The sequence below is a fragment of the Pinus tabuliformis genome, chromosome 6 (assembly GCF_031772625.1).
Source record: "Pinus tabuliformis cultivar Carrire ecotype Pingquan chromosome 6, CPIR1, whole genome shotgun sequence".
In the NCBI taxonomy this organism is placed as follows: domain Eukaryota; kingdom Viridiplantae; phylum Streptophyta; class Pinopsida; order Pinales; family Pinaceae; genus Pinus; species Pinus tabuliformis.
This window is the reverse complement of record NC_142292.1, coordinates 1,833,588,714-1,833,604,044: the sequence shown is the minus strand read 5'-3', so window position 1 is coordinate 1,833,604,044 and position 15,331 is coordinate 1,833,588,714. Positions and strand designations below refer to the sequence as shown.

Here is a 15,331-nt window from a genome sequence, read left to right as displayed (position 1 = left end):
CTACCCCCGATAAACCGTTGGATCTATCCGCCCAAGATCCAACAACTCAGGACTGTTTGTTCCCGCTTCTTCCTAATGTCTCCCACCAATAGATCTCCGCCGTCCATCCATGTGATCCAACGACTGATATTTGTTCCCGTCTTGCCCATTCATCCGCCATGCAGTCTTCACGTCCATAGCTTGTCCTGTGCGCCCGAAGGAAGAAGGAGGCCAATATCCAATCCCCAGTGCATTTGCTCTCCAACAACTGCATTTAAGAAATAGAATCGCTGAGAAGGAAAGGACTAGCCTCGAGCAGATCAGAGCATTTATCAGTTATGGAGCTTTTTTCATACAACACTCCACCTGCTCAAGAAGGACAACGGAGTATTAGAAAAGATCAGATTCATTCATTGAAGCAAGCAGATTGCAGCAGAGACCCATATTAGATAGTTAAAGCGGTTGGTGGTCCATTATGACCCCTCTACGCATAGGATAGCAAAACATTTTAGTAATCAACCTCTATATATATCCAGAAAACAGAGGAAATGGGTTGACGGTTGTTCTTTTGATGTAAGGTTCAACTTCTGGAGACTATAACTACTTTGATACTTGTAGCGTCTGGTCTTCATTTTCAGCTAATACAAGCTTCTTTTGCTGTTAATTGCTCACTTTCCATTTCTACTCTGTTCGAGGCTATGCCTGTTATGTATTTGTTCATGTGCTCTTGATATTTAGCATTAGAGGGGTTGTCATCCCACCTCTGTGTTGAAGTCTAGTATGTATCATTGAATGTGTTATGCAGGTTTCTGTTTACTTAGTGCCAGAGAGTTGTCATCCTGTCTGTGCATTAGGAAATAGATTTGCAGACCTCTTTACTGGTTGCAGCTGGCCATCACATGGTCTTGTGCATCTGCTGGTGTGGTCAGTATTCTCCATGTACACCTAATCCTCAAACTGTGAGTAATTGGTGGTCTAAAGCCTTGTAGTCTGGGGGTGTTCACCCATGTCTAGAGTTAAGCATAGTAGAAGTGGTTATCTGGCTTGAACAAGCATCATTCCTTCCATTCATCCATTTCCAACATTTTGTTGAGTTTTGTAATGTTCCCGAACATCTCCAAGATATAACCTAGGAGAGTTTCTTGGGGTGATAACAACACACTTTGAGGGGTGAAAAATATATTCTAGGCCCTCAAAATCCACTTTTCCTAAGTCTAGTTGAAAATGTGGCAATAAATTGAGCTAGCAATTAAATAAATGGAGAAAAATAAATATCCACACATGCTAGATGATGTGATGTGGACTCCTTAATTTAAGGAAAAAACATGTGCTCCAAAGAAATCGAATTCTCATGGAGGTGACCATGAGTTTTGTGAAAATTTATGAATCCACATATCAGAAATTGTACTGCAAACACTAGTTTATCATCTCCTACTTGTTTTTACACTCAACAAGTTATTTAATTATTTAAATAGCGATGAAAACACTATTGCAGACTACACATACATACAAATCATGAACTAAAAATAGAACGAGACAAATACACAAGGGACATCGTTATTTTTGGACAAACGTCCCCGGAAAAACCCAATGCGGGAAAACCGGTGCAGCAACTCTGATGGTTTTCTATTATTAAGCAGTAGTTCTGAATACAACTCTAGATGCCCTCTCAGCAATCCAGTTACAGAGATAAGAATATACTGGCAGAAACCTAAGTGAGATTACCTCACTTCACCCGACAAAATCTCTCCGTTCTGGCAACTGGACTAGCTATCCCCTACTACAACTGCGATGCCCCTTCATAGTAGTTGCGTGGGCCTGTGTGGAGCACACTAGGACACTGCGTCAGCACTGCGCTACCTCCTCTGCCTCCTGGAGCTCTGACATCAGCCTTCTCGGCTAATCTTGCTGCTCCCCAGCTGAATTCAGAATTCTGCTAGAAGGTGGCTCTACCCCAACGCTAGAAATGCGTGGACCCTTCCTGGATCAACGTCAATCTCCCTAGGTCTACGTTGCCTCCTCTGGCGTCTCTCTACCTCTATCTGTTGTGTGTTCAAGGTCTTGCAGAAGATCCTCCAACCTCAACTATCCCTGCCCCTCTGTTGCAATATATCTAGTGTTCAATTTTCTCAGCAAACCTCGCTCCAAAAAAATCGAACTGACTGATCTCTCAAGTGTATCTCCAACTCACTCTCAAGCCTCATCTTATACTTTTCTTGTTGATGAATCAACGGCCTAGATTAAGTCCCTAATCAACGACTAAGATTAAAACAGACTTGATCCTTGTCACTTAGAAGTTTCTCACCCATATTCTTATTAATACCCATTAATATTTTTATTTTCCGAAGTTTAGACTTAGGAACCCATTAAGAATATTAATTATTTTAATAGCTCCTCATCCGGGTGGAATTTCTCCAAACGATTTTTGGGTTCTAGAGATCTCATGTATTCTAGCCCCTCCACAAAATTTCGGAGCTAGAGCACATCCGATGCTACCCAAAATCAACACTCCCTCTTAGCGAGGAATGTTCTCTAGTAACACTTCTCAACAGAAGTACTACACCGATCCACTACTTCGGTCCTTTGGTTTGTTGATGCTTGGCCTAATGCCCTTCATCCACTACACTGTAGCTTCCTGTATTGCTGCCCATGACTCTACGACTACCGCTGCTACATCTGTACTACAGCTCCCTCTCAAAATGTTGCCTCATGTTGCCCATAGCACTGCCACTGCTAATTGTTGCATTGCAACTCAGCCGCTAAGAAGTAAGCAACTGAACTTCACCCAAAAAACTGACATGTTGGTCAGTCTGGATGCCTCGTGATGCTGAAGCTACCTCTGCTGCTAAGCTATGTTGACCCTCTGTTGCTACTGCACTGCTGCAAACTTCTTTGTGCCTCTCGCACTGCTACAACATCCACTGCATTTCCTCAGAATTTGGCGCTCTAGCTCTACCACTGTCGCTCCATCACACCTCGCTCCAACCGACACCCATCATTTTGCTATTGTCGTTAAGGGCTCCCGTAGCCGTATGTGATCCAAGAGTTTGGGCACCTCAAGGATCCTGCCCCACATGTAGTTCTCTCGACTACAACTCCATGTTGCCCCACCTCTTCTCCAGAGACGCGTGAGCACTCATGGCACAATCGTCATTTTCGCCTTCCTTGTCAGCTTTCGCTAGAGCAACCTTTGAGTCAAAAGCCTCCTCCTTGCCCTTCTTCCGGGGGCACTCAATGGCATAATGTCCAAGTTCCCCACACTTGAAGCATCTGACCTTGGAAATATCTTTCTTCTTTCTCTTCTGCTGCCCTTGCTATCCCGATGATGCGAGAGTTGCCTCCTCCTCCTCCTCCTTGACCCGGGCTCCCTTGCCGTTACTCCCTGCCTTGGTCAACCTCCTAATCTCTTCTTGTCGAAGAGCTGCCCACATCTCCTCCCAACTGGGGAGAGTCGCTCTGCCCAAGATACTTTGGACAAATGTCTCCCAGTCCTTGGTGACTACATTCAAGGCAATCCTGACCATGAACTCAAGATCTGGTGTAGACCCCACGAAAGTCAACTGGTCTCTAATCCCTTGCAACCTGAGGAGGAAGGGATCGATCTCTTCTCCCTTCTGCATTTGGTACTGTCTCAGCTGATTTTCTAATAGCATCTTCTGCTGGATGGAAGTGCCCTGGTACAAGGTGGTCAGCATCTCCCACATCTCCCTTGTTGTGTCCTTCTCAGCAATGTGTGGTACAACATGATCTTTGACCCCATCTAGGATCATGCACTTGGCCTTTGCCTGGGCCTCCTCATACTTCTTCAACAAATCAGCGTCGACCGGAACAGCAACTGCCTTCAAGGCATAGTCCTTGATGCAATGTTTGTCTAGGATTGCTAGGATCATGGCCTTCCAGATGACAAACTTGGATGCTCCATCTAATTTGTCCTGATCCCTCAACCCAATCACTGCCATCTCTACTCAAAAATAGGACTAGTTCTCTTCCCCCTCTCCTACTGTCAATCTAGAAAGACTTGGATCCGGATTTCTTTGGCGCAAGAAGCCCTCTAAGGAACAAGCTCCTCTAGACTCCCTCTGAGTCTTGATTTCCTTCACGAAAATCCTTTGGCCAAATGTTGAATCAATCCTCTCCAATCCTCCTTTGTTGCTGCAACGCAGATCTAGATTTCTTTGGCTAGAAATCTGTCAAGGCAGTGACTCCCTCTACCTTGGCTCTATCTCCAGAGACATTGTTATGCACCAACAGCAACAACGTCCCACTAGCTCCTCAAATCGAATCTGCTCTGCTCCTCCAGCCCTAGCAACTCACTGAAATGAGCTTCTCAGGCTCTGCCCTGGCCCAGAGAGCCGACGCAGTCACTGTGTGAGCTCCTCTCGAGTACTATGTCACCCTCTATAGGCTCGAAATACTGACGCAAGCACTTCGTGAGCCTCTGTGTCACTCCTAATCTTAAAAGTAATCCAATTCACTTTAACATATCCTAGAAACCTCATATTAAACATCTTATATATTAATTCTTTTATCATATTTATGTGTCAATGTATTTATTTTATGTTGTAGATGGTTTAGATATTAAAAAAAATGAAAAATGAATATTTTCGTACCAAACGATTATTTCCGATTATTTCCCGATAATTATGATTTTTTCCGATTTTTTCCTCGCGCCGATATTATCCCGATAATGATTAATGCAACATTGGTATTCATAATGGTCCTTGGTCATTCTCAATCTGAAGAATTTCTCATAAGAAGAATTGGATTTGCAATCCATCTGTTATAGCATCATTTCAACCAACATTGTTTCACATAGCAAGGCCTTGACTAACAACTCTACCTCTCACTTAGATCAGAGCACAATCTTGGCGAGACCAATGACTGATAGACACGCATCATCATTGTCTCTCTTAAGGTCATACCCACCCTAGTGTTCTTCGAGTATGCCCTACTAGGAATACTCATCTTGGGTTCCCAACCCTCAAGAATATCGGTCCTCTTGCCCACTCTTGTCTTGGATGCCCTACCACATCCTCAAAGAGTGTCGGATGCCAGATGATTACACAATCCTCCATTCTTTCTTCCAGACTGAAGAAAAGATGTTGTGTCTAACTCTCCCTCTTAACCAGGGATGAGTTCCAAGTTTCTCTTCACTCAGAAACTTGCTCGAGTTCCTTTAATCATAGGAACCTCCCAGAGCTCCCTCTTACCCAAGGACACTATCATCAGTGCTATATAGGGTCTTCTAGTTGACTGATAATCCAAGACATCGATGTCATCAATTTCTTCACATGTAGGGTTCAGCCATCCATCACTTTCCTCCATCGTGTCATCCTGTAAAGTATCCTCCTTAGCTTTACATCTGGGGCTTCCTTTGCAGGGCCATCTATCTTCACCTTTTCTTCAACGATGATTCACAAGGTACATAGTTGTGATATCCTTCAAAACTCTCCTTGCCTTGGTCCTGCACACATACCCAGACTTTTCCAAGAGGTCAGACACCAAAAACAAATCACATATTACCTTTTGGAGATGGCCTTTTACCAGTGACATCTTCTTGTAGGTATCAACATCCTGCATACATGTTGACATATCTCCCAATGATATCTGTTGTCAAGGGTCTTCATCTTTTTAGACTTCCATCAGAGTCTTCACACTTTTCTGGGAGATTTCCTGGTCAAGTTCTCCTGATGTTGATTGCCTTCATTATGGTTGCATGTTTCACGATCTCTTCCATCCTCGTGTCTTTCATTCCCAGGAGCTCTCGGAGTTCTTCAATTGTAGTCAACTACCTCATACTTCATATGAGGACATATTATGTTGATTTCATCTAGTTTGACTTATGTCTTTCTGCATCCTTTCAGAGGAGGAGATCCTTTCCCTTTTGATCATGCTCGATCCATTTTACCTGCAACCATATATCATGACATTACAATATCAAATACAAATACAAATACAAGCATACATACCTCATTTTCCCTCCAGGCTTCTTTCAGCAACTTTCTTGATTGAACAGATCTTCAATCCCTTGATCTGCTTCATCATGTCATCAATCCTTCATCTCGTGATTTCCATAAGTTGGAATTCATGATGAAGCACTTATTGCCTTCCCAAACTAGGGGATCTTCCGCTGAGGTTTCTATCAGAGACTCTTCAGGATCTAGAATATCCCCATCTAGCAAATGTTTCCTTTGTTCTGGATGACTTCTTCCTTTCCTTTAATGTACAATGAGATTCGCACGAGCTATATCCTTTATGATTCCTATACGAGCTCTTGATTCCATGATGCCATGATGCATCTTCTTACCATGGTCATATCTGTAAGGATTTTTAATAGGACCCTTTTGTGAGAGAGACAATGATCAATAGGTCGAATGATCAATAATGCATGTCATTGGGCTCTATAAGAGGCCCGATGAAGTCCATAAGTGCCAAAATGATGAGTTGGACTTCCAAAAGTAATGGACAAGGGCTTGGCCCCTTGTTCTCCACATAATAAACCTGTGGTGCTCCCAATGGCTGTCAAGGCACACAAGTGACCTCATGGGTCTCCAAGTAAGTTGAAGATGCCTGTAGACCATCTAGAAGGGCTTAGATGATAGTGTAGGTGATGCCACACCATCCTACAAGTCCTGGGTCAGCTATCAAGTGCATGGTACATCTGTGGGGATGGTTGGGCAAAGGTGAACCTGGTGCATCTTCCTCATCCAATAGGTGAATCTCGAGCAATCTCTAAACATCTCTAGGGAATCCATGGAGTATTTTCTACTGTTGTGGATGACTGTGGCTCTCAACACACACCCTACATGTGCCAATGTAGCCCTCTGGAAGGTTAGGACCTCATATAGGGAGACCAAACCCAAGATGGAGACCACCTGCAATCCTGCATAAGATCCAATGTGCCCCCTAGCCTTCCAGTACAACAAGTCATCAAGGAAATTGAGTAAAAGAGCTTCCAAACAATGGACCACAAGCGGGGACTTCATAATGGCATGCCCTTTCATAATGGGCTTTGGCATGTGCTAATGTCTCCAAACTCCAAATGGGGTTAACCAAGTATCCCATTAGATGGTTTCTACTTTTAAAAGGTATAATATGTCCAAGATACATCCTTTAAAAGGTGGTGGCATGTGATAAAGAGGTGAATGGAGGGAATGAGAAGGGGCAACTCTGGGCTACATGCTGGGGTACAAGGGTAGCTAGTAGGAGAGAAGCCCGCACCTGGGTATATAATGTATAAGAGGGAGAAAACATGATACATGAGGTGCCCCAACGTTTATTTTTCCACCCTTCTTTATATGCCTTTTGCCTTTTTACGATTTTTTTCCATTAACTACTAGGGGCTCAAGCGGTAAGAGCATGATTTGTGAGATATAGCAGTGGATGCCCTTTAAGGTAGGGCGGTTCATTGCCCACCAAGGGTTGGGACAATCACGGGTTCCTATATGATGAAGGAAGCTCATAGAACCTGTAGGAACCAGGGTGATGGCCATAATGATGGGGTAGAGCTCATGTATTTCCTTTTGCCCATGTGCTAAATGTGTTTGTCCCGACCATATTTTGCATTCTGTGGTACATTTTCCTGTTGAAGGTGGCCAATTATGCTTTTACTTTTCTTTTCAGTTGCATCAACCTCTAAGGCATCATTTCGGGCCTGACCCAAGCTGTGGGCAGGTGAAGGGGAGAGTTGGCCCTATGTGGACCCAGTGGAGGAATGTGAACCCAAGTGGGAGAAATGATTAATGGGGTTATAATGAGTGGAAAGGGGGCAATATATGTGGATGAGGGAGCAGGACCACGCAACCAAAATCGAGGTTTCCCATGAAATACAATCCGTAAATCCAAATGGTCAGTTAAAGAGATCCCACGGGACTAGAATCCAAGGTTAATATCCAAAAGGGGACGAGAGCACAAACCTAGCCCATTCTTTCCACCGAATCCCCCATTAATCCATGCCAACAAGTGTCCATGATAAGCAAACTACAATACTCAATTACCAAATGACAAGGCATACCTTTAGGTTCGGGAGGCCCACCTTCAAACATACGATCATGACAGATAGGTGAGGGCCCACACATCTAGCTCAAGCGGCGAAGAAATGGCATAATGTTAAAATTGGCAACTAGGGCCAAACTCCATGTGGGTCATCTTATTTATGGCAGTTGATATTTTTCTTGGATCTCTCATCGAGAGGTGTAAGATTGATCTAAAGATCATCCGATTCTGATAAGTATTCATGGAGTTATGAATTTATTTGTGTTATAAGTCAATTCGTCAAGGTAGGCCAGCAACCAAATAACCCACACATGTGCTCAACATTTTAGTATAAAAGGAGGTGACTTCATAGTCATTTCAATACACAGTTCTCTCTTGATTTCTCTCCACTCGCTTTGGGTTTTAGTGGAAGAGAGATCTAGGAAAAGGATGTCTAGCCGCAGCCTGCTCTAACCAAGACGACGCAATCAAGTTAGGAAGAAGAGAAGCCTAACGTTATCAAGGAGGACAGCCCTAACCTATACGCTGGTCTTTATGCAGTCTAGAAGGAGGCCTATAGCCCTATACGTTGGTCCCTACAAAGATGCAGTCAAGGAGGATAAGAGCATGCCCTAGCCACAACATTAGGAAGCTGCCCTAGGCAGTGTGGAAGGGTTCAGCGTACCTCTAAGGTAAGTTTAAGGGCTAAACAATGCTAGTTTAAAGCTTGTTTCAACGTGAAGGAGGGTCGAGTTCTCTTGTTGGAAGAGCCGTAGTCATAGGACTGATTTGAGGGCACTTTGGAGGAGTGCAAATCCATGGAAGGGCAGCCGCAACCCTACACAATCTTGTTATAGGGTGCCGCAGTAATTACAAGCAAGCCAAGGTTGTTAAAGATGGCAACACTGCCCAAAACCACAGCAAGAAGGGCCAACCTCATAACAAATGCAAACCGCACTCCTTAACAGTAGATCTGGGCAGAATTGAAGGCTGGATATAGGACTGTAATGATGCCCTAACTAGGCCTACATGGCAGCATAGGAGTGGACCTTGAACAGTGAGTTGTAGCACGCAGCATATGGTATTTTGGTGATAAGGATGCTAATGGATGAGGGTCCTAGGACATGGTACAGCAATGTTCAATTGGACAGCAGCATGTTGGACAGCACAATGATGGGACAACAATGACATTGTGAAGCAGTGGCACAATGGGACAGCAGCAATAGCGAGGTACAGCAAGTACATGGTGCAGCTAGGTGCAGCAATAGTACTTGGGACAGCAATGATGCATGGTGCAACAAGTACATGGTACAATCATGATTGGTGAAGCATGATGAGATGCAACATAATGATGATGGGTGCAGCATGGTGCAACACAATGAGGTGCAACACGATGATGAGGAGCAGCACAAAGATAGGTGCAGCAAGGCGATGGAGTCACCTTGGAGAATCAGTTGAAGCAATATGTCTTCAACTAAGTTCAGCTACCTCATGTATCATCTTCTTGGAGATGATCTATGCTCTTATTTAGATAAGTCAAAGTGTTGACTTCTATTTTATATGTACTATCTCTCTCTCTCTCTGTTGAACTATTGAAGAACATATAAGAAGAATTGATCAAGGGTTTCCCCACATTGGGGTTTGTCCCTGGCTAGCACCACATCTTGTGTCCTCTTGTCTTGGCTTGTATTCTGCGATCTATGTTTATGTTTTATCTGCAATTTACTTTAACGCTGATGTGATTGCTAATCTGGAAAAGATATTGAGCTAACTGTGAAAATTGAAATAAATTGCTCTAAGCATAGAACATACCTAAACTTAACATGGTATCAGAGCTGAGGTGAAGACAAAGCCCAAGCAAGAGTGAAAGAGCAATCACCGAAGACAGTTGGAAAGGACAATAGGATCAATGGATTTCTCATCCCTCTTCAAATTCTCCAAGGGTGAAGTCGAAGCAGAGAATATTAACAGAATGGTGCAGCAGAAGTTTCTAATGGCCTACCTAAAGATCACTTCAATGGGAAGTCTGGATCGAAGGGTGGAAGGAAAAGCAGATGCCTTGGTTGTAATAAGTTCGTCCATTATGCGAAGGAGTGTCCGAGGCAGGGACACATCACTTGATGATGATAACAATCATTCCAGGGACATATTCAATGATCAGAGGAATGACAAGTAATGCAGGTCATCAAGGAAACGGTCGACTCTTCAAAGAAAGCAAGGAACCCTAGGTATGAAGAATCAAATGTTGTTTCTGATAAGATAAAGAAGCGTTATCTTGTATTGGCCCTCTCCTTCAGATTCTTTGGGAATCTGGCTTATTGATTGTAGTGCTTCATGGCACCTCATCAGATAGAAGGGTGCTATCTCTAATTTGGTAGAGATGGAAACAATCATGGGATTATACTTGGAGTTGATGCCACCTATCCCAGAAAGGGTGTAGGGAATGTTACCCCTCAATTGAATGAGGGTAACTTGATTCATTTACATGAATCTCTTTTATGTATCTGATCGCAAGAAGAACCAGGTGTCCATTTCGGCAATGGAAGTCAAAGGTTTCAAGGTGGAATTCATCGATGGAAAGGTACATGTTTGAAAATAGAATTTCCAAAGATGCTTTCACTCATGGGTTCAGGGTTGGCAATTTGTATCAAGTTGCAGGAAGTCCATTAGGGACCATGTCAGTTGACACAGCACCGGAGGTCTGTGAGTCAGATGGTGACAGGGATGCTTAAATTCAAAAAGAGTATGAAGGTACATGTCTGAGATGTACTGAAAGAAAATCTTACAAGGGGACCATTCCCCTCATGTAGCAGGTCCACAGGTTTGGAACAACCCGAGGGGTTTGAGATTCATTCTTGGGAATCTCATGTATACAGGTGGAAGAAATCCCTCTGTGGCTTGAAGCAAAACACCCCGGGCGTAGTATGTGAGGATTGATAGCTGTCTGATGAAGCTGAGATTCACTAGGAGTGAAACCGATCCAAACCATTGCTCAAAGGTTGTGGATGATAGACCTCTCATACCGACACCTTCTGAGGATGACCTATTTCTGATAGGTGCAGACCCTCTCATTTGCAAAAGTAAGAGGGAGTTGGATTCTGGATGTGGAATGGTAAACTGCAAGCCCATGACTACCTCGAGGATCTTAACTTTCAGAAGTTATATGGTAGTGATGCCAGACCAGATTTGGGAAATGCCTCTGAGTTTCATAAACTCATTTGCATTGATGTTCTTGGTGAACTTCCGTCCGGACATATGATTTGTAGTTAGTATGATGAGCTCATATATGGTTGAGCCTCACTGGATTGGTGCCAAGAATCTTCTGAGATATCTTCGGGGCTCAATCTCTCATGGATTAGATACACTGTCGGAAATATAAAGCTGCATGATTATTCAAATGATGACCAAGCAGGCAATGTGGAGGATCTCAAGAGCACTTCTGAGTGTTGATTCTCTTTGGGTTCTACTCGATATCCTGGATGGGCAGGGAGCAGAAGACAGTTGCTTTGAGCACCGGTGAGACTGAATACATAGCTACGAGTATGCCTCGTGTGAAGTTGCCTAGTTGGGGAAGCCCTTCAGTGAGCTGTTTGTACACATGATGGATACCACCGTGATATTCTGGGTCAACCAGAGGGGAATTCGATTATTGAGGAATCCCGTATTCTATAATTGCTCCAACATATAGACATCAGATATTACCTTATCTGGGATATGGTACGTCGATGAGCAAGGAGGCTCCATCGCATTGAGACTGATGTACAGGTCGCAGACATTATGTCAAAGCCCCGGGGAAAGGTCAAATTTGTGACTTTCCCAAACGATTTGGAACATAGAACACAGAACATACCTAAACTTAACACACAACGAGCTAGTTGGTGGGCTGCAAGGGGTTGTTGGCTACCAGCTGAGGACCATCTTGGAGAAAAAAATTCTCCTAGGGATATCACCCACAAAATGGTGGGTCACAGGGCCAATCCATCAAGGCACCAGTCCACATTGGTGATAGGAGAGTGTCTACCACTTTATCACACCTTATATCTTTTACTTTTTTGGTATAATCAATTTATATCTTCAACAGAATCGCAGATTTAAACTTCCTTGCAACAAGCTTACTCTTCAAAAACATCTTCCCAGAAATGTTGACACTTCACTAAAGAGAAATATATAGCTTGACCAACACATGAATTTTTCTGTTCTGTGAGGAATTGAATGGTTTTTCATCGAGTCTAAAATTATCCTCTTGGCCTTAATAACCTTCGTTTCATATTAAACCATTTGTTGAGGATCAGAGGGAGAAGCCCTCTCTGACCATTTACACTTCCTAAGACCTAACATGACAACGCTAACCATACTTGCAATGCCTTGAATCACAACTTGTTTTGAACAATAGTTTCAGAGTAGATTTATTTGCTTCACCAATAAGAGTATTGTGTCACATGTTTCCAGACTCCTCCCTTGTCCTAGCAAAGCTAACTGTGAGTTGTTTTAAGTAGCATCACTTATTGGATCCAACTGGAACCAGTTGAACCAGCAAGTCCAACCTTTTTGAGTGCCGATCTAGTCAGACAATTTTGAGTACCAAACCAGTTCGACCAGTGGCACTGAAATGGAAAAGGCCGGTTCGGAGATAAACCAGGCCTTTTTCACTGAACCAGTCAGTGCTGTATGACTTTGTATGACATGACTACCCATGAAACTGAAATTTGTTTTTAAAAAATAATAATTTATGAGTAGAGGAGACTAATAGTCAACCCTAAGACCCTACAAATGTTATGCAATTAATGGTGATGTTAAATTCTTAAAGCAATTACTTAAATTTTTACCAATACCATTAATTCTTTCAAGATGTCTTTGGATTTCATAAGGAGAAAGTAGAATTCTAAATCCCATCCAAAATTTAGCAGAGTTAACAGTTTTCAAGATTGCAGGATTGGCAGGATTGCAATGTTTCCATTGGATTCTGTCATGTTTAAGTGTATGGAACTAGCATTTAATCAAGAGCACCAAGCCCTCTATCATGGCCCTGGTAAAAATGTACCCTTTACTCGAGCAAAATCATTGATTTGGCATCCTAAACTTTTTCTATCTTATTTTAATGCTTAAAGAGTGATATTGATGATGAGAATCCCAATATAGGAAATAATTTTGATAATTAGTAGTTATTTGTTGTAGCATGAATTTTTCTGGACTCTGAAGGCCATTTAGAAGAGCCTCTGTTAACATATTTCTGGTTCAGAGATGGACAGCACTCTGCTATTTTGGTTATATGGACCCTTGCCATATATACGAAAAACTTTGCATATTTGCTTATAATGGTTTGGATTCATATGGATGCACATGAGTACATAATTTTTTTCAAAATTTGAATATTTTATGTACTTTTTGGTCCACTGATTTTTGGTCTGGTTTTTTTGCTGTTCTGGTCTGTTTCCTAGTTTGATGACCAGTCCACTTCTGATAACATTGAGTAGCACAATGACATATATAAAGATGACATGATGCGCACCTCTGGAACATCAAAGGCAGACATTAAATATTTGATACATGCAGGATATAGTCCAAATGTCCAGTGCTCCATCCTAGTTCTTAATCCAGTTGGATCAGGAAAATGCTCGCTCTCAACATATCGATACCAATCATAGAGAGTATGATATCCTGAAAAAGCACTTCATTTGTTCAGTTATACTGAAAATATATAGTGAACAACCAAGAGGGGATAACAAAGTTTTAGGAATATGGAAAATGGAAAATGGAATTGAAATGCAGCTGAAAACAAATTCTCAGGCAATGAATACATCTCAATCATCCACAAAATGAAGGAAACCTTGAAACATAAATGTAGAAAATATATAGCCGATTTACATATTCTATCATATCATCACACTCCTATGGAAAAATCATGCATATGCTCAATAATTAAATAAGCAATTTTCCAAATCACAGCACTGAATTTGAAAAAATTTACGATGGATCTTGTTGATACCATTGAAAATAGAGGCATTCAAAGGCAATCATCGTGGATGGAATTTCTATTTGGACAAACTTGAAAAATTATCGTGAAGCATGTTCTCTATAACCCAAACAACCAGAGAGTGTCTCATGATAGAGAAACTGAATATGGTAATCATGTCAGCACCTACTGAGAAGAGACATTTCTGAAATACCACATGTTGGTTTGATGATTTCTGACTCAGTTTTGATACTGAGCAAGGGATTTTGACTCAATACATGTTGCACAACAATATGGTGTTTTGTCTCAGGAACTTTTTCAAATTAGTTGAGGTTTTAGTTTGCAGCAAGCTAGTGGTTCAACTCTAAGATTTTCTTCCCAATATACCAGAACCTTTTTACTCCATGTTTAACTTCTAAACCATACTGAGTTAGCAATTGATTTCATTAATGGCAATTATTTACACCGTTTTGTTAGTATGGAATAGACACAGAAATTCAGCCTTGGTTTGAACAATCCTCTTGCCTTGGCATCTCTTGTAAAGTACATGATGAATTCAATGAAACCAGCATTTTTGCTGAACGATATAAAATTATAGACCCTTCCGATGAAAATTTTGGTTTCAAAGATACCTGAATGTATGATGAATGATGCTTTACAACTGACTGTTTAATAAAAATTCGGAGTTGATAATTTTGTCAGCCTGTGCATTCAATTTCACCACGTGGTTGCATTTGTGCATGAAGTCTGATGATTCAAAAAATTTTGCATTGCTTTTAAGGTAATGCTATTGTGAGAATGTGCATAATGTTTTCTGAATATTTTGAGGATTCCCATTTTCATCTGATACTTGAAATTGTGCATTTGGCCTGGCAATTTGGAAGCCAATTTCCTTTGACAACGTTATTTTCAATGTTCATGAATCTGTATATGCTATATGCACTGTAGCATCTGTGTCAACATGCAAAGGGATTTTCCAGAACAACAATTAACCTATTAAGTAATGCCATCTTTTGCGTCTCACCTAAGTAATGGCTAACAAAGACTTTAAACGAAAAGGCACATGCTTAGGTATTTATATGGGACCCTCATTGTAATTCAATCATCATCTCTCATATTTTATTCAATGAAATATGTAATCCATATGGGTTCTTTTATATTATTCCATATATTTTGGATACTTTTTATATAGACTATATTTGGTTGGCTTCATTTCGTATCAGAGCAAAGTCTGCTCCTGGCCTCTGGCCATCAAAGCTTTGGTCAAGTTTTCCATTGGCCATTTGGCCACACTAAATTTTCAAGGTTTTCTCTGACTCCAGTCTTCCACTACCACTGTCTTTTGGCCAATCTTAAAATTCTCAGAACTCTGTTGAAGAAAGAAAATTCTACAGGTTTGAAGAATAAAATCAGATATTGAGGAAA

General features: G+C 41.8%; 1 protein-coding gene across 2 annotated transcripts in view; it reads right to left on the bottom strand.

Moving 5' to 3' along the window:
• LOC149266326 (uncharacterized) overlaps window positions 1-15,331 on the bottom strand; it is a 297,072-nt gene that overhangs the window by 34,717 nt on the left and 247,024 nt on the right. For both annotated transcript variants that reach the window (XM_089430322.1, XM_089430327.1), the window contains one exon: window positions 13,463-13,611. In XM_089430322.1, the coding sequence (XP_089286448.1) occupies window positions 13,463-13,611 (149 nt within the window). The remainder of the gene's footprint in view (window positions 1-13,462; window positions 13,612-15,331) is intronic.